Source organism: Crocodylus siamensis, chromosome 8, assembly GCF_052110815.1.
Source record: "Crocodylus siamensis isolate JL-2025a chromosome 8, ASM5211081v1, whole genome shotgun sequence".
Taxonomy (NCBI): Eukaryota; Metazoa; Chordata; order Crocodylia; family Crocodylidae; genus Crocodylus; species Crocodylus siamensis.
In genome coordinates, this window is record NC_143402.1 from 22,926,884 (window position 1) to 22,952,353 (window position 25,470).

At 45.3% G+C, this 25,470-nt stretch overlaps 1 protein-coding gene across 1 annotated transcript in view; it reads right to left on the reverse strand.

Moving 5' to 3' along the window:
- Positions 1-25,470, reverse strand: part of EFNB1 (ephrin B1) — a 103,603-nt gene that overhangs the window by 39,086 nt on the left and 39,047 nt on the right. The window contains exon 2 of the mRNA XM_090059678.1: positions 2,364-2,641. Coding sequence (XP_089915804.1) covers positions 2,364-2,641 — 278 coding nt within the window. The remainder of the gene's footprint in view (positions 1-2,363; positions 2,642-25,470) is intronic.

Genomic DNA, 25,470 nt, shown 5'->3' on the forward strand with positions numbered 1-25,470 from the left:
ATAAATGTGCTTTCACATGTCCCTGCCAGGCTCCAACTCCAATAAGAGTAAGTAATGGCTGAGAATGAACAATTCGGTGAATGGAAGTGTATACAAGTGTGAGCGTGAGTTGTTAAAAGGGAGTGAGATAACCAAGTCTCACCCTAGAACATGCAGGTGAGGCAAGTGACACCAGTCCTGGAGTCCCATAGCAGAAAACATACTGAAGGTAACTCAAGGGCTCTTCTCTGTGATCCCATCCCTGTGCCAAAAGCATCTTAGTTTTAAAGCCATTTTTCATCAAGACCATGACAGGCCTCTGGCACATTTAATAAAGAAAAAAGCAGAATGTCACAGGAGCAACACAGCCTCGTTAACCAGCCCGAACAGCCAGGCAGCAATGGGTTAGGGGAACACAAGCTAGTCAACACATGGACAAGGCAGCAGGCACAAATCCCCAAACAGTCCCAGTGCATAGGAGACATGGAGGGAGCCAGGTTAGGCAAACTGGTGGCTGACTTGCCACACCAGATTTCTTCTCCCCTCAACTTCAAATCATTCTCAAAAAACAAATGAGAATGAACTGGCTGGCAAGTAATTGTTCCAGGCCATCTCACCTGAAACACCACTGCAAAGACTTCACACTAAAAGCAGACTTGTTGCAGTTTGAGCTGGCTAGTGCCATCAGCGCTGCCAGCATTCTTCCAGTCTTAAAGCGCCCAAATTAAAACAGGCCCACTGCAAAAACTAGATCAATTATCTCCAGCAGGTGGGTTCATCTGAAAATTCACTCGAGATAAATTTAGACTACAGGCTTCTGCATATCAGGTTTACTCAACTGAATCCAAAGCAAAATGCAGACACTCCATCAGCGAAAGCTCTGGCTTGCTAGGATGGACAACACAGCCCCACAAAGGGCTTGTATTATCTTCTACCACCCTCCTTGTAGCAGGTAATTGATGCATTTGCAGAATAGTTACGGTTTACACCATCTACTGGAGCCCACCCTCACTGACTGCCAAGACGAGATCCAGGCGTGTAAATAGATTGTTTGCTGAATGTGAGGTGCCGAAATACATCTTGGAGCTCATCTCCAGCACCATAGTCTGACCTTTGCGCCATGCCAGTGATTGGCAAGTTAGCAGCACGTGACAGCAAGCAAGCAAGGAGCCAACGATGCATAAGGTGACAGATGAGCTGTGGCAGAGCCACTGTGCCCTTTTCCCACTGCCTCGCTATTGGGTTAGTGCAGCGTGCCAAGCCGAGTGGAAACAGCAAGATTCAAGAAAAGCCACAAGAGGAAAAAAAAAAAAAAAAGAAAGCGCAGCCAAGCAACAGAATCCAGACGCAACACAGTGAGCCCCAGCAGGACCAAAGCCAACGTGTGCAAAGGATTCCTCTATCTCTTCTGGGCACAATCATGAGGCATAAGGGTGTGTCCTATTTATAGATAAGGGTGTCTCCTATTTATGGAATCACACAAAGATGAGGTGGTCATTGTGCTTACATCTGTAGAGACCACCAGGCTCCAGGGAACATCCATTCTCCTCCCTCATCAGCTTCTATTATCCCAGCGCAAATCATGCTTTAAGCTTTTTGTTTAAATTCTTAAAACCCTTTGGCTAGGAGGATTTCTCCAGGTAGCTTTGTACTCAGTTTCAATGAGGGCACATTTCTAAGCTAAGCTAATGCTCAATGCTAACTCTTACCTAGAAGAGAAACTAAGCTGCTATTTGCTCCCACTGGGTCAGGCTCTTTGCTGTTCCACTAAGCCCTCCCTACATCCTGAGTAAGCACTTACAGAAATGCTCTGATGTACTAACTTCTTCCCTGATCCATGGACATCACTGAACATACATTCCAAAGCCAGCAACCCAGGCAGTGCTAAGCGTGGTTTCCTTCCCCCTGCCAGGTCCAGTGTGAATGTGGTAAAATGCTCCTTGCCCATCTAACTAAATAAGACTGTGGTCTGGAGTGCAGTAGAAAGGGGTGCGTAGTGGCACAGCCCACTGAATGGATAAGGAGCATTAGTCAGCTCACAAGGCAGCTTGCACTTCACTCCCCATCACTGCGCCCTCACCATCCATAACGGATGGGATGGATGAGAGTTTCCACATGTGCCATCCACTAGCACAGCCCCAGTCAAAATATGCGCCTAGGAACTCTTGGCATGTCATCCCCTTAGTGTCTAGCACAACAGTGAAATGTGCCCTCTTGTGGTAAAAGTGAAGACGTGCCCTAGCCTGGGCCCAGAAACATACTATAAAGGCTGGGTTGGGGAACAAAAAGGGTGTGCACCTTTCAGTCTGATGAAAGGCTTTGGAAGAACACACAGGGAAGACAGACAGTAGTAAGCTGGGAAAGCGAGGAAGAGGAGGACTCACACGTGATGAAGTAGTCCTGCTGCCTCTTGAACTCGAGGCCCATGTAGTTAGGGCTGAACTCCTGGAACTTGATCGTAAAGCGGATCTCATGATCAGGCCGGTTGCAGGTTACCAGCACATTGGGATCCATGACAGTGCTGCAGGACTCTGCCTGCTCTCGCTTCACCAAGTAGAGTTTGTAGTATTCGTAAGGCCTGGATGGCTCCGCCTTGGGACAGATAATGTCCAGTTTGTCCCCAATCTCTGGGTAGATGACCAGCCCTTTCCCAGTCATGAACCTAGAGGGAGAGAAGAGAAAAAAAGGAAAAGGTTAGTCACATGCCCCATTTGGCTGCTGGCCAGAGCTACTGTTTCTATATTTGACAGGAGAGGGAAAGGTACAACAAGGCAGTGACAATTTCTGCTTGCCTAGTACAATGTTCAAGTTTCATCCCAAGATGAATTCTACCTTCTCTATCCCCTTCTCTCCTGGAAGAAAACCTAAAATTGACTCCAAGTGCAAGTCCTACTATTTTCACTCTACAAAATTTACATTCTCAGACAAAAGTCTTGCCACCTATGACAAAAATGGCCACATCAAGAAGACTCCCCTACATCATACCTTTGTGACCACCACACACGCCAGGACAGGACAGGTTTACGCCAGGTTCATTTTTAAACAGTGACTCAGGTGATGGTGCTTCAGGAAGTTTGGAGTGAAGAGAATGAAGCCCCACCCAACTGCACTCCCTTACCACCCCCTCAAACCCAGAAATACCAAAATAGGGCCAACTTTGCAGTTAGCCCAAGAGAAAACTAGATCTGGCTGCTGCTGGAACCACTTGCTCTCTTCATGGACAAGAGCACTGAAAATTGTGCTCTTTGCCCCACGTAAGGGAATGGAAAACAAGGATCCTGCTGGATGAAGGACATGTGGTCTTGTTCAGTTTTCCAGGTCTGAACACCTGCCCTGATGACATTAAACTTCATTTGGAAATGGCAGATTGTGAGGGTGGGGGGAGAGGTCAGAAGTACTGAAGAGTGGTGAAAAGATCTTTTCTAACCCCAACTACCCACAGGATTTTTTTTTCATTCCTGAATGGAAGAGAGTATAAGAGTCATCTATAAAGGTTTTTTCTGCTAACATAAGATTTGCTACAGAGCCCTTAGTTGGGCAGTATACTCAAGGGACATGGGAGGACTGGATGGAGAACGTCAGGGACTAGTAAGAGCTCTCTGGGGCTGGAAGGCAGGACATCAGAGAAAGACAGTAACATGATCATAATCAATGCCATAGTTCTGCTATTACAGGGCAATTACTCCTGCTGCAATTTAAATTAGGTGAATTAAAGGACTGGGGCAGCAAGGAGGGGAGGGGCAGAACATGTAGTTAGTGCTAGGAGTATGATCTGTTCTTGATGGAAGATAACTTAAGAACAGATGTTAATGCAAAATTATCTCAGCTGCATCTCCCTTGATGTAATCTGGGCACTCCAAGAATAGGAGGGTATGAGTACTAGTGAAAGGACCCAGATGGGATGCACCTCCATCTGTGTCCTCCCCTCCTCCTCACTCCTTCCCCAGGTGTCATCCAGGCCTTCCCCAGCCCACTTTCCTGCTAATGGAAGATGTCCCTATAGGAACACACCTAGTAGATGCTGTTCTCCCCTCCTCCACCCCAAAAATCAATGGGATCAGGCCAGGACTACAGGCATTGAAGAAACAAGATCCAGCATACAAGATCAACCTGCTTTGTGGCTCTAATACAAGTCCTAGCAAGAAGTCAAAGGGCTGGAGTCAGAGCCTGAGCAGCCTGAGATTCCAGCCTCCCATCGCGTGAGCTTCAGAGACAATTAATTTACAGGTTGAGCTTAAAGTCAGGCAGGAAAGGCGGAGCCCAAGCCCACACACTCAGGCACACTTGGCAGGGACTCCCAAAGCTCTGCCTGAGCTATAATATGGAAAGAGATGTTCAGATGAGCCCTGACCTCCACCTAGCCTGTTTTCTAGCCTACTGCTTCAGAGATGGGGGCAGCCCTGGCTTTCACTGTCCTTCCCTTTTCCCCTCATTCTTCCACTAGTTCAATTAATGAGGCGAGGCTCAGGACAGCAGTTAAATTACTGACAGAGGCTGCTGTCCACTACAGAAAGGGGGTTCAGGTATGCTGTCTGCCCAAGTCCTTTCCAGCAGCCTGGAGCTCAGTGGCAGCTGTGACTCCACCCAGACAGAGCTCTCCTAAAAATGTGTTCCCTGGCACAACATGGGCACCTGTCAGGTTCATAATGAGTCATCCCTCCCACTAAAGGCTCAGATGCAGGAATGGAGGGGCGTGGAGGGGAAGGCTCTCACCCATCTTTGATCCCAATACCAACAGGACATATCAATTCAGGAGCTGTAACTTTACCATGCAAGCTTGTGGGAAGTAATTAAGTTTCATAAATGCCAAGATCCTTTGAACAAAGATGCACGGTATGCTCACAGAAGAACAGAAAACTTAACCCCATGTGACTGAGTTTTGTGGCTGTAAAGAGGGAGTGATGGGAATAATGGATGGTGTCAAAATGAATCTATTCTGCTAGTTTCCAGCAGACTACAGAGTATCAAACAAATACTAGACCCCCTGCCCCAGCTGGTTATGGTGCCTGGCCTGTTAGAAGATTGGCCCCTTAGTGCTTACACATAGGCCACTTGGCTGCTAGTCAGGATCATGTTTCCAAAGTACTGCAAGTGATCAAGTCTTCCCCACCCATCACCTGAGCTCTGAGGCAATCCTATGTGTAGGATTGCATCTTGCCTAAAGAAGCCCCCCTCCTTTCCCTAACTCCACCCTGTGACAGGCCACAGACATGCACGCTAGGCCCACGCAAGCAAACACTTGCACACTCACTCTCAGGTTCCACCCCCAGAGGCAGCAAGATCTAACATCCCTCTCTCCAACCCTGCACTGACTCGAGACATTTCTGGCAAGAACTTCAAGCGACTGAATTCCCTCCTTCAGCCTCCGCTGTCTCCCTCCTGCCCAAAAATGTCCAAGCAGGAAGCCACAGACAAAGCACAGGCAGATGTAGGGAGATTTCCTGGGCAGAGCCCAACTCCTTGGGCTACTCATTTTCCATCTCAGTAAGAAGGAACCCCAGCACGGCTACTTGGGCCAAAGGGTCCTTGCAGTGATGTAAAGCCCTGAACATCCTACTCATCCACCAAATGACACCATCCAGCAACCACAGAGGTGTGATTGTGACATAATGGTTTTTGTGGTCGCACAAGATTACAATGATTTTTAGACATTAGAGACACTAAGAAAAAAATTAAAAGATATCTAAAATAGGCCAGATGAGGGACTGTGTGAGAATATGCAAACAAACTGAATATGTATATAATTCTTTTTCATTAAACCTCAACTCTGAATATCTTGGGTTTACTACATTTGTTTGGGGGATAATCAGAATGCCCCTGCAATGTATTATACCGTAAGTTAATTAGGCATATGTTCCACTTAAATTCATCTTAATTCAGGCTTTTTTCCTGGGAACTAGGAACATTCCTCAATTTGTTTTTTAAATGTTCATGTATGAAATTATCAACAATTAAACCATGTGATGCTTCTCGTTATTTGTCAAGCCTGAAAACATTAAGCTCTCAAGAGTTCAGGACCAGATTCACCAGTTTGCTCCGGCTGGTTTTATTCCTTCTCTCTCACTCAACCAGTACAAATCAGCCAAAACACACCTGCCAGGAAAATAAAGTTTATATCTGTTTGTGCATCACCAGAACACTAAACAGATGAAATATATGCACCAGTTTCAATTTACTTCTTGCCTCCCACACTGGGTGTGCATGTGCTTCAGTTGTTTTGTCCTTTTTGTCCTTCACAATCCCCACACCTTTTTTCTCATTTTCTCCCCGTGTTCCTTGAAGACCATTCTGGTGCAACATGTACCTTTTTAAGTTAAGTTAAATGCTTAGGAATAATGGTGATTATTGACTTTCTCTGTAACTCAGCTATCTGTTAAGAGGCTGAGAAAATCTACAGAGAAACTTCTGAAGCACTGCGCACTTTCAATGGCCACCACCTTCCACTATTCTCTTAAATACAGAAACTATTTACAGGCTACCATTTACTAAGATGCCTTTTTCAAAATGGCCACCCATTTCCACTGTTCCCCAGAAGGAGTGAAACCAAGCTGATTTCAAGGAAGATGGTGACCCCTATGCGGTCATGGAGCGTGTTGAAGGTCAACATGAATTGTAATGGTCATCTTTGTCAGAAGCGGCTTTTGGCCTCCATCCAGTGAGAATAAGGAGTGGAAACTATTGTGCAAGAGCTCTGCTCTTCTGGAATGCCCTGTAAAATTTAGCTGCCTTTGCTAAAGAAGAAAACTTCAGTTACAAAAAAAAAAAAGGGGGAGCAAGAATGATCATCACATAAATCCCAGATGTTAGTGAGCTTCAAATTCAAGAAGTCTGAAGAGTCTCTGTTATCCACAAAGGATCGTTCAGGGCCAAAAAAGGCCCTTACACAAGGTGACAAGTTTTTTCAAGGACACTTTTTTTTAATTAAAACGCAACTGAAAGGAACCAACAGGTCCACTTTCAATAGCAAGAAAATTCATTGCACCCTATACGTACATGCAGTAATTTTGGGAAGGACCTGCCACATTCTTTATGCATAACAAAGAGGTCAAACTCCTTTCTTTAAAGCAAAAACCTTCAATTCAGCCTTAACTGTGGCACTATGACTGGCACCTGCATAATAAAGCACTTTGGGATGCAGGTTGAGAGACACAATGTACTAGACAAGTTCAATTAAGATATGGCAGATAGGCAAAGCACTGTAAAGGAGGATGGCAATGAGAGTGCAGTTCAGCTGCCTGAAGTGATAACCTACTTATCCCATCCAGGACCTGCTTCAGACCACACTGGCAAGTACAGAGAAGCTCTGGGAGCGTGACTGACCCACCTTGCAGCTTCATGGAGAGTCAGAGATATGGACTCTGACCTACAGGAGTCTCCTCCCCACATGGCTGTACTCCATTATGGCACTGGGACTGCAAGGGGTCTGGGCGGGGGGGAAGAGGATGAGGAGCAAGGAAAGCCCGAGACTGCCCTCTAGCCGCCTCTCCTTGCTGGTGCACAGTGGTGCCATCAGTCCCCAAGGGAAGTTGCATGTTTCAGGCCAGGCAGGCAGGGAACAGCACAAATTTGGGAATTTTTCTTATGTAAATCCAGTTTCTCAAAAAAGCTTCAGTTTCTAACTGGCTGGTGTTTTGAATCCACACACTCTCCTCCATCAAATGTTAACACTGAAGTTTGAAATCAGTTGGCAGCCTGCCCTTTGCATCCAATCACTACCTTTGGGTCCTCTAACCTAGGGAAGGGGAAAAGCCAGGTACTGCCAGATGCAGCTGCAGCTCAGGGAGGCTCAGGAGCCAGCAAACAGAACTGGAAGCGGACCAAGGAGAGACGCAACCTAAAACCCACTAGCCCCGACCCAGCGCTTGCACCCTTAACCCTTTCACTGCTAATCCTCCACCGCACCTGCTGAGCTGCTGCATTCCTTAAACAGCCCATGGAAACCTCTGAACAGGCCAGCACAGCAGGCAGTTCAATTCTTCTTATTCTGAGACAGAGGACACATCCATGCATCATTTTCCCTAGCCACCCAAGGGACCAAACTCAGCAAAATAAACATACATCAGCTGCCTGGCAGAGTTGGTCTGACAAAGTTTTACTATAAAATATAGGTGTTCTTTAAAAGAGGGGCCTTCCTAGGAGACTAGCTATTGGAAGTGAGGTCTTTACAGTTTTTAATATATGGCATCCATGTCCACAGAATTTTGGACATGTATAGAAATGGGAAGACGGAGACAAAGTGCAAGCCTCTGTTTTCGCAGATTCACAGTCAGGCCTGTAACAAAGGAATCAGACTGGGGAGATGCAGGTTGGGACTGTTAGCCAAAGATCACTGCCAGGGAGAGGCACAGGCTCAGACTGCCCCTCAGCAAGCGGAGGTGCCTTTTTGATGCAGAACCACTCTGATCAGCCTCTCTCTCTCTCTGCACCACAGCTAGATTGCTATTCCAACCAATCAAGCAAATTAAAACAGAGTCCAGAGAGGGGTGAAGTGTGTATTCAGCTGCAGTCCCCCTCCCTTTTTCCTGGCATGCCTGCACACAGCAAAGCATGGCAACAATACTCCCATTCCATTCACGACATACTGACCTTTCAGACTTTCCCCACAGCTTCCCAAACTATGCTGGTGCCCCTGAAGCAGACTGAGGCACCACATAGCTTGGGATGAAGAGGTGAATGAAGCAAGAATACACAGGAAAGAATGACTCTAGCCCAGACTGGCCTCCCCACTGCATCGCCTCCCCTGTCCCAGTCCACAGTTAACTTCTAGGAGTCAACCTAAACACAAAACCATGTCAGTAACAGATGCCCCAATTCTACTCTATTTGGCTTCGTAAGCCAGACTCAAATCAATCCAGGGCCTGTGCTGTGACTGCAAGATGCACAAATATGCCACTCGGATTTCAGGCACCAACAGACTTTGGAGAAAACAATGTTTATAATGGGTGGCAACAGTACCGAATGCTACACACATTGACAAGTCTCTGCCAGTCACTTAAAAAAAATAAAATTCAGAGGCAGACCCTTAAAATGGATGTGAATAATGAAATATAAGCCCTGCGCAGTGATGCCCCCTTTCATCTGATGATTTCAGGTACTTCATGAGTTTTGAGACTCTCAACCACAAAGAATGGTTAAGTAACCTCTGCACCTCCTCCCAAAATCCCAGTATTGCTATGACTGGGGGTCTGGGCAATGGGCTAGTTGGTTCAAACTGCTACATCCTGGTCTTCACTGAGCTGCATTTTCTTCCACAAAGTGCATTCAAAAAACGTAAAGCCTTCCCGGTTTCCCTCAGCACCACAACGCAATTCCATCCCTTTCTCCTGGACACTCCCCTCCTTTCCCAGCTTTCTCCATGTCTGACCCCCAGCCCCGATTCGAAGGGAGTTGGAGGGCACAGTCAAATACTGGAGCTCCTCATTAGCTGCAGCTCCGCATCCTTTCCTGGTGGCAGTGAGAAAGACGTAAGAGGTTATTTAAGTTAAAAGAGAATGCTACTGGCACAGCAAGTGCAGGAGCTTCAATAGAAAGAGAGTGATGGGCTCACTCGTGGTGTTTACTTGTATTACTAGCAGGTCGATTACTTTAACCCTGAGAGGTGATTTTCAGTTAGTGTTTGTAACTGCCCACCTCCCATCCCAAAATCCATAAAGCCTCTCCAGGCTCGGCCACTGAATAATGTCTCAGCAGGCCAACCAGCCAGTCTTCAATGGCCAGAGCACAAAGGCTGGTTTCTCTGTGGCTCTTCTCGCAGGCCACATACAGAAGCCTGTTTGCTTAGTGAATTCCTTACTCTGCAGGTTCCTTGGGAGCTATCAGGTGGCAGCATCCAATTTCCTCATTGTTTCGGGAGGTGTTTTCTGATGGGAAAGGTGAAAAGGGTATTTGTGAGCCTTGTAAACCGATTCCTCAGAGTTGGGTAAACAAGGAGAGCTCTGTTGGCAGCAGGCCTCAGGGAGTCAGAGATGCCTGCGCAGAGAAACTAAATTAAAGAGCAGCCCTCCCCCCTTCTCCTCCGAGAAGGAGGGGGCTCTCTTCTAGGGACCACCACAGCCAAGCCCAGAGGCTTCTCCTGCAAGCAGGCAGGGCTGCAGAGGCCAGCCAGCATGACAGATGGGCCCGACAAGGCCACTCGGTACTTTGTGCTTGACACCCCACCACCCTTGACAAGTGCACTCAGCCAGCTCAGGCTTAATCCTGGCTCACTCAATATAGGTTTAGAGATCCAAAAAAGCTTATGTGGAACCTGATCTCATGGCCTGGATGCCACATCTGGTCTGTTAATCCTCTGGCTCCAGAGGTACCCCATGCCAGACGTGCTGAGCGTCCCAGCATCATTAAGGTAATTTAACTGGAGGGGAAGGGAGCTGGAGGAAGGGATATGGCCCCAAAACAAGCTGGAAGATGTGGGTATGTTTAAATTGTCATGTGCCACTTGGTCCAAGAAGGCTGTGCCTCAGCATGGATGCGAACTGCATGCAGGCATCACGGCATGTTCCAAAGCAGAAAACGAAAGAGGGACTTCAGGCTAGCCATTGCCTCCACACTAAAAAAAAAAAGCTAGGGGAATGGTTTGGGACATATGTCATTCTAAGCCCAAAAAACCACCTGTGTTTAGTGCTCCAGGACAAGGAACAGGGAATCCCAGTTCACAGGGCTGCTGGAAACTTGCTGGGAGGCAATCAGAGAAGTACACTCTTCCACAACAGGCCAGAACAAACCATGGCGGGGTGGCTGGCACCCTGTCAGCAGTGGAGAAGTCCAGGCTCAACATTCGCTTCAAGGGAAACCAGCCCCATGGCAGGTGTGACTGAACAGGTGGGACTTCAGCCAATTCATTTGTGGGATCAGCTACTCAGCTATGTCAATTTAAATCTCAGATAGCACAGCATGAGGTCAGAGGTCCTGGAAGCCTCCCAGGAGCTGACCCAGCACAGCCCTGTTTGCTCAGACACAGGACAGGGAAACTGTGTTGCTAGATGCAATTAAGAGTTATCCAGTCTTGATGGAAACAGATTGGTTGTCTCCCCAGAGGAAAGAGCCCCCTTAGCTGTGGGGCTGCTGCGGCTTTAGCTCAGGCACGAACAGGATTGCAGACAGGGGAGACAGGCACTCCGCCCCATCACAACGATTTGTGAATGCAGGTCTCTTGCCTTGATTTGCCACATCTCAGGTACCCGACTGACCTGGCAACTGCTCTAGCACGAGTTTTGGCTAGAGTCTGTGCACACAGTAAGCTGGAGCCTCCAGCACTAAAAATATAAAGACTGACAAACAGATTCAGAATGACCTGAGAAGCGACTGCTGCAAGCAGCACTATGCTGACTCCTGTCTCTGTCTTGGCTTAACAAGAGTAAACAAACAAAGAGACAAGGGGTTAAAAAACAAAACTATGGCAGTTAGGCCCGGGGTTAAACAAACTAGAAAGCCCAGAACTGAGGCAATACACCACTTCCCCCCCTCAATGAAGACCCTTTTTGCTTTGCATGCTAAGAACACTGGCAATTTTTTTTCAGGCATTAGCCAGCATATCTTAAACAACAGTTTTAAAGCACTAGCATAATGCAGACGGGATATACCACTTAGAAACAGGTTACACTCTCACATCGGCCTCTGGCTTCGGGGCAAGCATGACCAGCTAAATGTGAAACTTTAAAACAAAACAAACATTTTCAAATAACCTATTTTCAGAGCCAAGACATGGCCTTGTTCCATAGATTGTGAGCTCTCTGGGGCAGAATCTGATTTCTTCCACATCTGAAATACAGAGCCCACTTAAGAGTTACCACACACATTCATATGCTGGGGCTCCTTTGAGGAAAGCAGAACAGCATTTTACAAGTTTCCTCCTTGTATAAGCTACCCTACAGCAGATTCCCTCCAATGTAGACTACCAATGCTATCCACTGTTTTCTTCGAAAAAACTCAAAACAAAAGCTCATCTTAAGAAGCAAGCGTCTTTTAGTCCCCTTGTGTGTAAGATGGCATAAAGGCTTCATGGTAGTTTATAAAGCTTAGCATGAAACAAGCATAACAATAGGAGTCTAAGTTTTATATTGCCGTAGGTAGAGACACATAAGTGTAGTTGTTGACCTTAACTGTGTTTTCTACCTTTTCAGTGTTTGAAGAAAATGTTATTGAAGTAGAACAGAGTATGTTAGCTAACTTTGAAGTTTTTCTATGCTAATTTCCCTAAGTTTTCAAAGGAACTGAAAATTGAAAATGAAAAAGAGCAAGTTCGGGGTCTCAAAACGAACAACGACAATGTAGCAAAGAACACACTGACTACACAGCAAGTCTGACTACCGAGAATGTCAATGTTAGACTGGGCCTGGTCGTTGTTTCTCGGAGAGTCTGCTGTCATTTGTCAAAGAGATAGATTCTACCAAGGAAAGAATGTCATCATTAGTTAACGTGGCACTTTTAGACTGGCAAGAGTGAAACCAACATCAACATTACAGTTAATTAGGCCACAGGAGTTTGATAGAACTGTTGTAATGTGTAGACACAGGTCACTGCCTAGCAATCAATGGTGTACCTTTAATGTGGACCATCAAATTGTCAGCCCAAGTTAGGTTTGAATAAAGAAAAGAATAAAGGATAGTGGCCTAAACTATACAGATAGCAATCTAAAGTGGAAATTGAGTGTAAACTCTCAGCATATGTGCTTGCAAATAGATGCTGAAAATGTGATGTTTCCAGGATACATTACTACTACCCTACATCAAATGTACAGGAAATCAAAAACCCACCTCCATTCTATTTTGCAGGGGGAGTTTACTTGAACATTTATCAGCTATTCCTACTCTTTTCCCCAATTAAACACAGTTCTGACTAACCATAAGTATGGTTTTGCTATGGTTGCTGCTCCCTAACAAGTCTAGCACCCCTAGACTAGTCTCTCCCTGGTGCCCAATACTCACAGCTACTAACTACAGGGAACTGATAAGAGTTTTTCCCTTCCTCCATAGAGAGGAAGAAATTCTCCAGAATCTCCACAGTGGGATCGCCCTCCCTTCAGTAAATGCAGGGTGCTTTTGGAATAAGTGCTACCATATAATACAGCAGCCTTAAAGTTGGCAAACCCATTTATTCAGGCCCAGTAAAACTATCACGGGGCTAGTATCAGCCATTAGCAGAATGTTAAGTGAAGTGACAACGAAGTCAATGCCAGAGTTGGCAAAAGTCATCTCCATCTCCAAATTTAAAGCAAACCAGAGAGGAGCAAGAGTACTGAAAGGTCTTTGGCCACTCGTGTTGCATCCTGGAGTTTGCTTTGTTAGACTTGATTTCCTTCTTTACGGATTTCCTTCTTTATGGAGGCACAGATCAATCCAAATCTGCATCAGAGTGATACAGAAAGGCTATCCACCTGCCCTCTGTCTCTGAAGCAAAGATGAAACAGCTATCACAGCTCTAGTCACCAGGAGGTTTTCCCATTTAGTCCTGGAAGGCAGACTTAATTTGAAAGTCTCAATGGAGTTAACAGCAACTCATCTCCCTTCGCATCTCAAAAACCTAGTCAAATAGGGAACATAGGAATTGCCATGCTTAATCAGATTAATGAACCACCAGCCCATCGGACAGTGCCCTGTACCTGTTAGAGAGGAAGATGCAAAAACGCCAGAGCATATTACTATAGAGTAACATGCCTATGAGAAAAAATTCTTCCTATCCCAACCAGTTGGGTTGTATACTGAAATATGAAGGTTTACGAACCAGCTTGCTCTACCTGCAAGTGTTATTCCAGCCTAATGATTTTTGAACATGAAGCTTTTCTATGAAAGCAAGTTCAACAGGAAAAAGATTTTCTTTTCATCCGTATATTGTCTTTTCACTTGTTAAATTGAGCTGTTCATCATTACAAGAAAAGGTAAATATGAGCATCTGATTCGCCTTCTCTGTACTTTTAAGTCCTACTCTTATCTTCATGTCCCATTTCTATTATTACTTTCCCTTTTCAAAACAGCTCTAAATCTTTTGTCTCTACTCTGTCCGTGTCTAATTATTCCCACTGTCCTTCAATAGACCTTTATTTCTCCTATATACATGTGATCCAAACTGAACACTGCATTTAAGGACATCCCTCTCATAAAACAGTCTAAAATCTTGTTTGCTCCTTTGGCCTCATCCATTCACTCAGCAGGTATTCTATAGCTATTCAAAATGGTGCTTCAGGCATGTTCTCCCACCCAGAATAGCTCCAGTTAATTTAGATCCTAGGTCCAAATTACAGATCATTTAGAGTCTGTGTGCATGATAGTTCAAAATACTCTCACATACATTACCTTGCACTTGTTTATATATTCCACCTGTGCCAAGTTTACAGCTTCATTAGTCTCAACCTCCTTAAGTTATTTGGAGTTCTCTCTTAATGTTGCCACATCAGAGTTCACCTAGATCCTCAGGGCAGCCTAAGGATTTTTTGGAAATGGACTGCTTCAACCTTGTTTTTCTCTTACCATTTCCTAATGCACAAGAAAACTTAACTTCTCACTAATAGCTACTTAGTTCTTCCTGTAAATTCTTGGGAGAGACGTTAGCAAAAGCTTCATTAAAGTCCAAATGTATTAGATCTTCTGGTTCAGCTTCATCCTCTAGTTTTCTAACTCTCTGAAAGAATTCTAATAAACTAAAAGAAGAATAATTTTGCCTACCAGAAGCTGTGATTGGCTTATTCCTGTTAAATCACCTTCATCTAGGGATACTGGCACTAATTTCCTCAAGTAGTTTACCTGGTTCTAAAGTAAGCCTTATTGGTCTGTAATTCCCAGGATCATTCCTAATGCCTTTAAATGATAAACATGATATTGGCTACCCTCCAAGCCTCTGATATAGCAGCTGATTTTAATGATTGATTACATCTTGTTAGCAGCTCAGCCACTTTACTTTAAGTGCCTTCAGAGTTCTTGGATGAATACCATCTGGTCCTTTTGACTTATTGCGGTCTAATCCATAGGCTTGTTCCCATACTACTTTTGATTCTTCTATTTGACAGTGTCCTGTCCTTATTACCTTCAATGAGAAGACTGGGAATAGGCAGACTTCACATCTTTCTTTGTCATAAAGCCTGATGTAAGAAAGCTCAGCAATATCACTCTTTCAACTACTCTCCCTATTCCTAGATATGGCAAGTAGGTCTCAAATTTCCCCATTTCAAAGTCTCAAGAACTTTGTTTCTCTCTGACTCTAGGCTTTTCAAAATATCATATGGACTGCTTTATTTTGCTTACCTTTAGCACGCCTATGCCCATCTCTTGGCACTGTTTAGGCTGGATTCCCCATTTTGAAGAACACTTTTTGCCTTAAATACCTTTAGATGGCCATATGATTTCTTCAGCTTCACTTCCTACTTCTTTTTGTTTAAGCAAATACATTGCTGCAGACTGTTAGGTAACTGGATACTTAACAGACCTATAGGCTAATTCCAAAATTTTGGTTCATCTTGAAAGAGTAACATTGTTTTAATTCCTAGCTCTCATTTCCTTGACTATTCTTTGCTATACCCAAGTCGGGAATTCCAGCCTCTCCTCCTCTCCAAAGTTAGCATATTCTTTGCAATCAAACCCTGAACTACAGCCACCCAGCAGGTGACCATGTGCATGCAGCAAACTCATAAATATTGATTAACTCTATTAGCATAACCATATGGCCTTGGGAATTTATCCCTCAAGGGAAAGCGTGTGACCTGTGGGGAGCAGGAGGGGAGGATGCCTACTCAGAGGCCTTTAGCTTGTCTATTCTTTTCATGTCCAAAGGAGGAGAGTCTCCACACACCATATTTCACGCCATACTGTACACAGAGGCACTCTAAACTTGTCATCTCTTTACACGCTTGGCTCCAAGTCTACGGCCACAATAGTGCCCTATTTGCATACAAACAGTGGCTCAAAAGGAACGCTTCCCTTCCTCCCCCTCCTAGAATCCCACCCTGGAGTCTATTCCGGAAGTTATGCCTCATGGGTTTTATGTTCATCTTGATAAACAGCTAATCTGGGCTGCAGATGTCAATAAATGCAGAATGTAAACTTCACGTGCCAGGAACTTCCCAACACAGGCGATTAGGCAGACACGAAACCCAGGGAAGTGAGCCAGGCCCAAGCCCTGTGGATAGGGCAGGCTTTCTGCAGCAACAGGTGAGGACAGAGAAGTGCTGAAATGAAGGATAGAAGATTTTAAAACAGGCACCACACAGTGGGCAAAACGCAGCGCAAAGATAGGAGATAACAGTCCTTGAATAGCTGCTACAGAGAGGCAATAAGCCCACAGCAAAGGCATGGGCTGACAGAGGATGCCACCGCCCCAATTCATTAAACAGGACTGGTTCTGTTCACAGATTCCTCTCTAGCTCACTTCTTTGCCTAAAATTACTGGCTTTAGTTCTATCATGCTAAAAAACAACAACTTTACTCCTCTCTGTTTTCCAGGCAAGCCTGAAAGGGATAGCCACACTGTAAAAGTACAGGCCTGGCACACAAGCCTGGGGAGAATAACGTGGGCAGGCAAGCCACTGACTTAGGCAAAGATGTGAAAAGTTATTCCGGTGAGAATCCAGTTGTTTCCTCCTCCTCGAAAAAGGATCACTTCCATTCCACCAAAACAACCCTGAGGGCTCAGTTCCTCTGCCTAGAAAGTTTCCAGGAAAGGCAATTGCACAACCCCTCCAAGGATCTTATTTTGTCACCCATGTTCTTTGTACAGTCTGTAAACATGTCTGAATCTCAAACCTAAACTCTGTCTGGTGACCAGCAAAACAGTCATTTTTAGTTCCTTCTTCAGCAGCTCCTTAAGTTCGCAGGTAGACAAGAGCCTAGTCCAAGGCAGACAAGGTTCTTTGGATAAATGTGATATATTTTATTAGACCAACTAAATAGTTGGAAGCATTGTTCTTTGCAAGCTTTTGGGCACAAAGACCCTTCCTTCAGGCATAGGGAGTCTGCTGGTGTGTGCACTCTCCGGGGTGGAATAAAAGCCAAAATGCAAAATGCAGGTCTGTGAAAGTGCAAATGCATGGCAGTGAGGATCAGAGGGATGGAAGACCTTAGGTGCCAGAGAGGTGGGGAGGCAGGAAGGGGAGGGATGTTGACCTGGTGAAAGAAAGTAGCTGGTAAAATGCAGACAGGTTATCTAGGGTTATGAGATGGCAGGCAGGTTATAATGTGCCATAAATCCAATGTCTATATTTAATCCATGATTTTTTGTACTCAGTAGATTTAGGAAGTTCATAGGCCCATCCATGAAAGGCATTTTGTAAATTCCCATTGAAGATTAGAACAGAGATTGGAGAGAGAGCAGTTGTCTTGTGAGACGTGTGCACCCACAGGTAACTGGATATCTTTGTCTTTGATAGATTTTTGGTCTAATTTAAGGAATAAAGCCATAAAACAAGGAGGTAATCCCAACCAGAGTGGCTCCAGGAGCTGGAGAATGGGAGTCCAGACTCCTGGCCTGTCGGTACCAGACAGCACCAACAATCCCAAGACATCAGTCTGCTCCTTTGTAGCCCTGACACCTCCTTCAATTAGGGGGTAAAAATCTAAACAGAGGGGCAGCCAGTGCCTGGAGCAGAGGAATAATCTAATAAAACCTAAATGACCGCGCCTTTCCTCACTGATGGAGAACTCCCTTTAATTAAATTATGTAAAATCCTGCCAGGTGCTGCACCATGGCGAGTTGTTCTAAGGCGGCCCACCCCACAGGGCCCCCAGTGGAAACAGCCCACCTCAATTGCCAAGGGTTAAAGGCCCCTATTAATAAAGTCCGAGAGATAAGCAGCAACTTGAGGGCTTTTGTTGGCTGCCCTCTTCACTCCTTCCACTCGACCCGTCCCCCTCCCAGACACACTTTAAGGCCATTTTTTCACATTTCAGGTTTAATGAGGCCCATTCAAGCCTCCCAAAGACAAAAGGCCCTTCTCGTTTCTAAATGGATTTACACGACACATCAGTGAGGCATAAACAGGTCGTCATGGTAACCTCCATTCCCCCCCCCCAAATCCAGCCCCCTCCTTTCCCCTGTGCTCATGCAAGCCAGTTTAGGATTCAGAAGGCACCTCCACAGAGAAAGCCCAGAGTTGTGGTTAACCCCAAAGCCCCAGGCTGCTGCCCACCCTTGCCACAAGCAGTTGCCATCTTTTGACTTCACTGCTCCAACAATTCCCCCTGAGCCTATGCTGTACTTCTGGCTTTTCCATCTAAAACAATTTGGTCCAATTCAAACAGTTAAATGCCAGTAACACCATCCCCTGCCCCTTTAAAGAAGACAGAAAGAGGCAGTGATGCCAACAGTCCAAAACAGGAAGCAAGGCCTGCTCAGTCGAGCTAGATAAGAACTCCCCATCTTAGCCTTCACAGAAAGTGGAGACCCAACTTCCACCAGCAAGCTCCAGTTCAATTCACCATCACCTCCCTCCTCTCCAGGAGGTACTCCTTGGAGACTATTCCAAGGGATCTAATCTAGCACTCCCTTTTTCCCCCCCTGGCAATAGCAAGCAAGCTGTCATGAAAATGGGTTCTGGGTTTCTTGGGAATTCACAAGTAGCTTGCTTCCTTCTCTGATTACATCCTGTCTCTGGCACCATAATAATTATTTCCACAGTAGCCAGCTGTGATGCCATATGCAGCAGACTCCACCCTCTGAAGAATAAGCAGGAGTTACCGAACTTCTGAAAAACAGAATTGGCTGCTTGTCACGCTGACAAAGGACTAAGTCAATATGCTGGAGGGCTCCTAGAACACAGCAGGAGGTCTCTGTACCCCCAAGATGCAAAGCACAAAAGTGGCCCCTGATCTCTGCCTACAAGGAATTCAGCTTCCAGCATCCCCAGCTCTGGTGCTGCATGAAAAGGCCGGCTACTTAGTGTTAGACTACTTCACCTTTTTGACTAGCCTATTATGGATAAGATTTGTTTTGCTCCTGAAAAGTATTAATGGTAAAAACATGCTGGGCTGGCAAAACTGAAGTCGCATTTAATCTCATTTGCTAACTGCCCAAAAGACTTTGCTTTTCTTCTGAATTTCATAGATACTGTTAGGTGCAAACACATTCAGCATTTATCTACATTTGAATATTAATTCAGACTCAAAGGTGGTCTGAATTTAAGGCACCATAGCTGGCACTGAATAGCTGTGTGGGGACATACACTAGAAAAAGAGGGTGCATACATAAAACTGTTTGGAAATGTTCCAGAATAGCTTCATGTGTAGATGAACCCAAAAACCTTATGATGTTGATGACTGAATTGGCCTCTTCCCAGAAGCTTAAAAAAATGCATCTAATTTATTTCAGACAGTGGTTCTCAACCTCTTCAGACTCAAGGCACCCCTTGGAAAATGTCATCTCTTGGTTTCTGTGCGATTTTTTGACTGCAGAATAATAAAGCAATTTTTCTGTTACAAAGAATTGAAAGGATCACAGCAGGTCAGAATGTTTTTAATACTGTGGATTCTTATTTGAAATTTTTGGTTTATCTTGTGAATCCCATCGTACACTTAACAGTGCTAACACTGTACGGCACCCATGAAAGGATCTCAAGCCACCCCAGGGTGCTGTATCACCATGGCTGAAAATTACTGTTCTAAGGTATTTCCAGTATGCCAGTCATAGGCCAGAAATTCATATGTAGCTAGATGCCATGACTGGGGCAGAAGCTGCCCAAAGGTAATCCCCACATTTTTGTAGTTTCTCTACCCAGGACTGTTAAACATGCTTGGGGTTCTTTGCATTCTTCCACAGCATCCTACAAACTCCTAGTAAATCACTCTCCCCTTCCACTGTTCCAGTACTCCCTGCAACCCTCCCTATATCTCTCTGTGCCTCTGCTGTCCCCTTTCCCATTATCTGTGTGAAGATGAGTCCTCCAGGTGCTGGGGTTAAACTCTACCTGGCTTATCCTCCCAGAATTCTATGCAGGTGGGCATTAATAGATGCCTTCAACACTGAGCACTGCTGAAACCTAAAAAGGTGCCTATAACTGTGGCTCTACTATAGAGATGACACTGGTGTCCCACAATGCCCTCCCTCTTTTGGGCACTGAGACATTCCCCAAAGTTAATAGGGTTCTAGCCACTGATGTCTACAAGGTTCCCAGAAATTGTGAAATCGACTGGATGCTGCATTCAGGAGTTACCACATTGCATACAGATTGACAGACACGGAAATGCCATCAAGCTGAGTTTAAAGCCTTCACAAGCTCAGCCAAAAACAGCAGCTGTACTTATCTATGCATTCCTTGGAAGAAGAATAGAAATGACTAGTTAGTCAAGTTCACCAGCAATGAGAAAGGCCAAGGCCAAGGGAAGGGAGCAGCAAACCAGAACTTTCATTGGAGACTAATGATTTAAACAGGTGAAGTTCTGAATCTCAGAGCAAACTGAAGGAAGAAAGCCCACAACTGGGGAAAGTAGTTTTCCAACTCCAAAGAAAAGCAGGATTATTGGAGCAACCCTTCCCCCCAATATACACAGCCCTCAGTTTTGATAGTATAGTTGAGAATCACAGGTACAGAAATTAAGTTAAAATGTAAGCAAAGTGCCAAGCAAACACCAGCTGCAAAGCGAGCTTCCTGGAAAAAGGTTTTATAACCTTAAACTTGGGGAAGTGCTAAGGTGAGCCAAGATCTAGAGACAGAGCAAGGAAGTTTGCCATACAATTCTCACAAGGGCAGCACTAACTTGTACAGATGGCTTTTTAGTACACCAGAAACAGTGCGAGTGGCCTTTCACTGTTCTGCTGGCCTAGTAAGCATGTTCAACCACCTCCTCAGCCAGGGCATTCCTACCTGAATACAAAGCTTGAAATCCACCTCCAAGCAGACAAGGTGGAGAGGGGAAGGAATCCAGGTACCTTTTTCCAAACACTGCTCGGGCTCAGTCTCTGGGCAGATAGTGGACCTCCCTGTCACTAAGCACTTGCCCACCTGGGCACAACTCCCAATTCCACTATTCCTCTGTATGTACAAACTGCCAAACAAATTGGGTTTTGTTCAGTCCAGTCCTGATCTTGACTTAAAATGGGAGCCACAAGTCCCATGAATCCCTCACCTAAAAGTAAAGAACAGAATTTCCCATCTCTATGATGCCTGTTCCTGCCAAACTAAGACCTTGACTATCTTGAGGCAGCTCAGTTGCAACATCATTTGGGTAGCACTAGCCATCAAAGCAAAGATGGAGAAATACAGCTTACGGACAGTAAGGTGGCCCGCCCTGACTGGCACACCTGTGGCAATAATCACATTAGAGTAGTGTTTCCCAAACTCTGACCTATTGCACACCACCAATTTAAAATGACACAACCCTAAATATCACCAGCAAATTTTTGCCATACAAAATAATTATAATAAATCTGTTAAAGTGTATTACTGACAGGTTGTCTGCATACCACTGCTGGTACCCGTACCACACTAGAACTCCACATCCTCCTATTCCTATTCTTTTCTGGATTCAGAATTCTGGATCGTTAGACCCACGCACAAACCGCTTCACCCCACTTGTGGCCCTCCTGGACCCTGCTTTTCACAGTCTTTATGAATGAAGAGCCCACAGTGAGACAGCTCTATTCTGATACTAAACTATGGAATCTCTCAACCCAGGGATATTATTCTCAGCTCTTGTTTAACCATCTTCTGAGCCAAACATCATATTCACTTCCCTGCCCAAGCCTACTAACAGGTAGCACAGGCACGACTAATACTTTTGAGTATAAGCAACAAAGCTCACAGAAAGTGAAAGGACAGCTCACTTCAGTTTATAAGCTTTTGACTCATTTTGCTGCATTTCAGCCCAATGCGCTGACTGCAGTGATTTAAATACTTTAAATAGAATTTTTAGGACGTGAGAGAGCTGCTATAACTGAGATGCTGTTATAACTGAGAACCAGGCACTTGTACAAAGGAGAGGGAAGACCACAGGAGATTTCTCCATTACTGTAGCTGCAGCTAATCAGCAAGAGGAATCAGACCAGAAACATTTATCTTAAAAGAAAAAAAAAAAAAAAAAAAGACAAACACGCACTGCTCACTCCAGGCATTTCAAAAAACACCAAAAAAGAGCAATCCATATGACGGAGTGGGAGAAGACCTGTGATCCTCTATCCCAGAAAACCCACCAGCAGATACTGGTAGTGTGCCACATCCAGATTCTACTCCTGATCACTCACTAGGCACTCTCATAGGAGCAGTCACATCACTCAAGGACACCACTCTCCCAGGGCCCTTCACTTCTGCTTTTTTCAAAAATGTCACTCCCTAGGTAACAGCTCCATTTCACCTCCCGAAAGATCATTCCTGTTATAACGGACTCCTCATACAGAGGAAGTGGCAGAGGAAGCACAGATCATTATGACCAGTACTGAATATCAGCCACAGTGGCAGTTCCCTTTACCTTTATATGCTTTGCCCTTCTGTACAGCCAAAACTCAGATGTGTGCCTGAATTCAAACAGGTTCAGACCAACAGGGTCTAACAGTAGCTCCCACACCAGAAACATTAGCAAGAAAAAAGGCAAAAAAGAGAGATGGGATCAAATGTTCCAAGCTCATGTTTGCAGAGGGAGAATACAGAGGCTAAAGATCAACAGCCTGAGCTGCATTCTCACACCAGTGCCCAAGCCAGACCTTTAAAATAACAACGCCTTTTCATCTGGTGCCACACGAGCTGCTAGAACTATTTTGTACGATCAGTCCCTTTAGTCTGATGCCCTACCTCCAACAAAGGCTACCACCAGATAGCTCACAGTAATATTTGTGGCAATGCATGTGCTGACAAATTTATGGAACAGCTTCCTCCCAGAGCTCTGTAGGCAATGGAAGTAATGGTGTGGGTTCAAGGTTTGGCTTGGTGTACTTTGAATCTGGGAGTCTCAAATACATCTTGCCAAAGGAAATGGCCCTGTAATACAGATACAGGGTGTAGCCCTTTAATATGTTGATGACTACTCAAAGGAAACTATTAATTAGAACACCATGCTGGGAAAGAAACCCAAGAAGAAAGCCGAAGCAGAGCCTAGCACATGTTAGACTGCTGTCCTCTGCTGGGCCTCAGTTCCCCTTCCCAACACCCACGCTCTCATTCAACTGCATGTAAATATACAGTAGAGCTTGGGTTGCTTCAAACTCATGCTATGCAGATAAGGATGTGCAGGAAGATGAAAGCTGCCATCAGGACACTGAGGCTTTGAGGTACATTACATATGCCAAGGGGTCCAAGGCCTTCTCCTCACAACAATGCAGTTTGGTCCCATCCATACTGTCCATTTTGACCATACAGTAATCATCTGGGGATATCAGGGCTGTAACTAACCAGTTGCCTTTTTAATGCAGATGGAGCCTAAGGTTGCTAATACAATTTCCAAAAGGGCTGAGAAGTAAAATATATGTAGTTGAAACTGGGCTGACCATGCAGACATTTCACCTCACAACTTCTGCTGCTGTACAATACTTGCATTACAAGTCTTGTCCATCCAGAGACTGCAGATAGGAACACAGGAAGCGTGTAGTGGAATCTTTATTTTCTAACTCTGGGATATGCCAGTCATTCATCTACAACTAGGCATAAAGTCAGCCATATTTAGGTCTACAAAGTACTGTGTGCAGTATGCCTCCTACCATGGGAGCAGGGAGGAGGGGGTGGTGACAGCCTTGGAAGAACAGAAATATGCATCCACATACTCAAACGCCTGCTAGCAAATCCACACAGTGGGTTGTTTCCCTTTCTCTTGGAAGGGCTGCTTGAAAGACCACACTACACTGTGAACATACTAGAAAGCACTTTGGATGGCAACAAAGTGGATGAAGGAGAACAAGCCACCCCCAGGCTACACAATTTTGTTTGGCGATGGCAGTCCTCTTCCTAAAAGCTGCCCAGAACCAGGATTAGGTCTGAAAGAGACTGAAGAAAAAAACAGAACAGAAGATTAGGCAGATGCTGCCCTTGTTCTCTTGCCCAGTCTATACTGGGAAGCCCACCCAGTCTTTACCCTTTAAAGCCTAGTTAGGCGCATTCTACAGCTCCTGATTTGCCTCTGAAGCAACAATGGGCTCCAGGTAATGGGGGACACAGGTGGCTTTAGAGTAGTCAAAGCAGTATCTGAACACAATTTGTTTTAAAAGGGATACAAACAGCAGAAAGACTAGCCAGGGCAAATGCTGTGTAGTGCCAAGGCCATTCAGAACACTTCTCTTGGGCTTTGAAACGTGATCTCCTGCCAGCTATGAGACTTTTCTTGTGCTACAGGGGGCCCTCCTCAGCCTGGATTAGAGACTTTTGTGTCCTGAACAGTAGAAGCAACAAGCTTGTTAACCTAAAGCAAGCAGTGAGCTAGGTCAGCTCTTCCTCCTCTATTTATGGAAAAGCGGGAGCCAAAAGGTTCACTAGGGGCTTATGCCATTTACACCTCTGCAGTGTTTCAGGGGAAGCCTGGCTATTATTCTCTGCCTCCAGAGAGAGGAGAGAGCAGAATTACAAGAGCGAGCCGCTTGTGCTGAAAGTTGAACACAGGTCTGCTCTAGGTATCAGGGATCCTGGTCCACCCTTGCAGGAGTCAGGCTGTCCCCAAGACAGAGAAGTAACCAACATTACCCAATACCAAGGGGCAGCTGGTAATTCAGCAGTTTGGAGGAGATTTAACTGGGGCCAGATTGATCAGCAAATAGATGCTGCCACCTTCTGCATTTCCTGTAACTGGTAAAGAGCAGTTTGACTGGGGTCCAACTGTGGGTCACAACTGAAGTGAGTCCAATTGTCTTAGCCCGGATCATTTTCTAAGAGATCCACTACAGAGGGCACTGGGCGGGAGGCCCTAGCTCTGTTGCTGCCTCTGCCCAAAGCCTCACAGGTCAGTGTCAAATCGCTCCAGTCCCCTCCATTCTTCCTTCCATCCTTTGTTCATTCAAGGCATGAGCCCCAACATAGGGGCTGCCTCACACTGTATTCACACAAAGCCCAGCCCAGGGGAGCCTCAGTCTGAGTGGGAGCCTCCAGGTGGTAGCACAGTCATCCCAACTCCGATCTTTCTGCTGCACCCATCTCCACGTTAGCACTGCTAGTTTCATAAACATTACATTCAAGCGGTTCTTGAACAAAGAGCTGCCTGAGAGTGCAAAGTTGTGTTGCATCAGGACCCTACTTCAAGCCATGCTCCTAGCAAGCAGAGCTCATTGATTCCCTTCCCCACCTGATTGAGATTCTAGGCAATGGCTGCCCAAATTAACAGAAAGCTCCTTTTCAGCACCTGCAATGCTAATTCCTGGTCAGATCACAATGAATAAGGGCTAATGAACCAACATTGTCCAACCCAAGCTCCGAACTTCCATTCTCTACCCACACAAAAACCACACGGACCCCCTGGAAACTAATTATTTTTCAGGCACAACGAGCAACTGTGCCATTGGAGAGAGGCAATAAGCTAGGAGTTTTGCAAAAAAATTATATCTTTTTCCCCAAAAAATGATATTGCCAGCACCTCCCTTTAAAGAAATAAACACAAACCGAGTTAT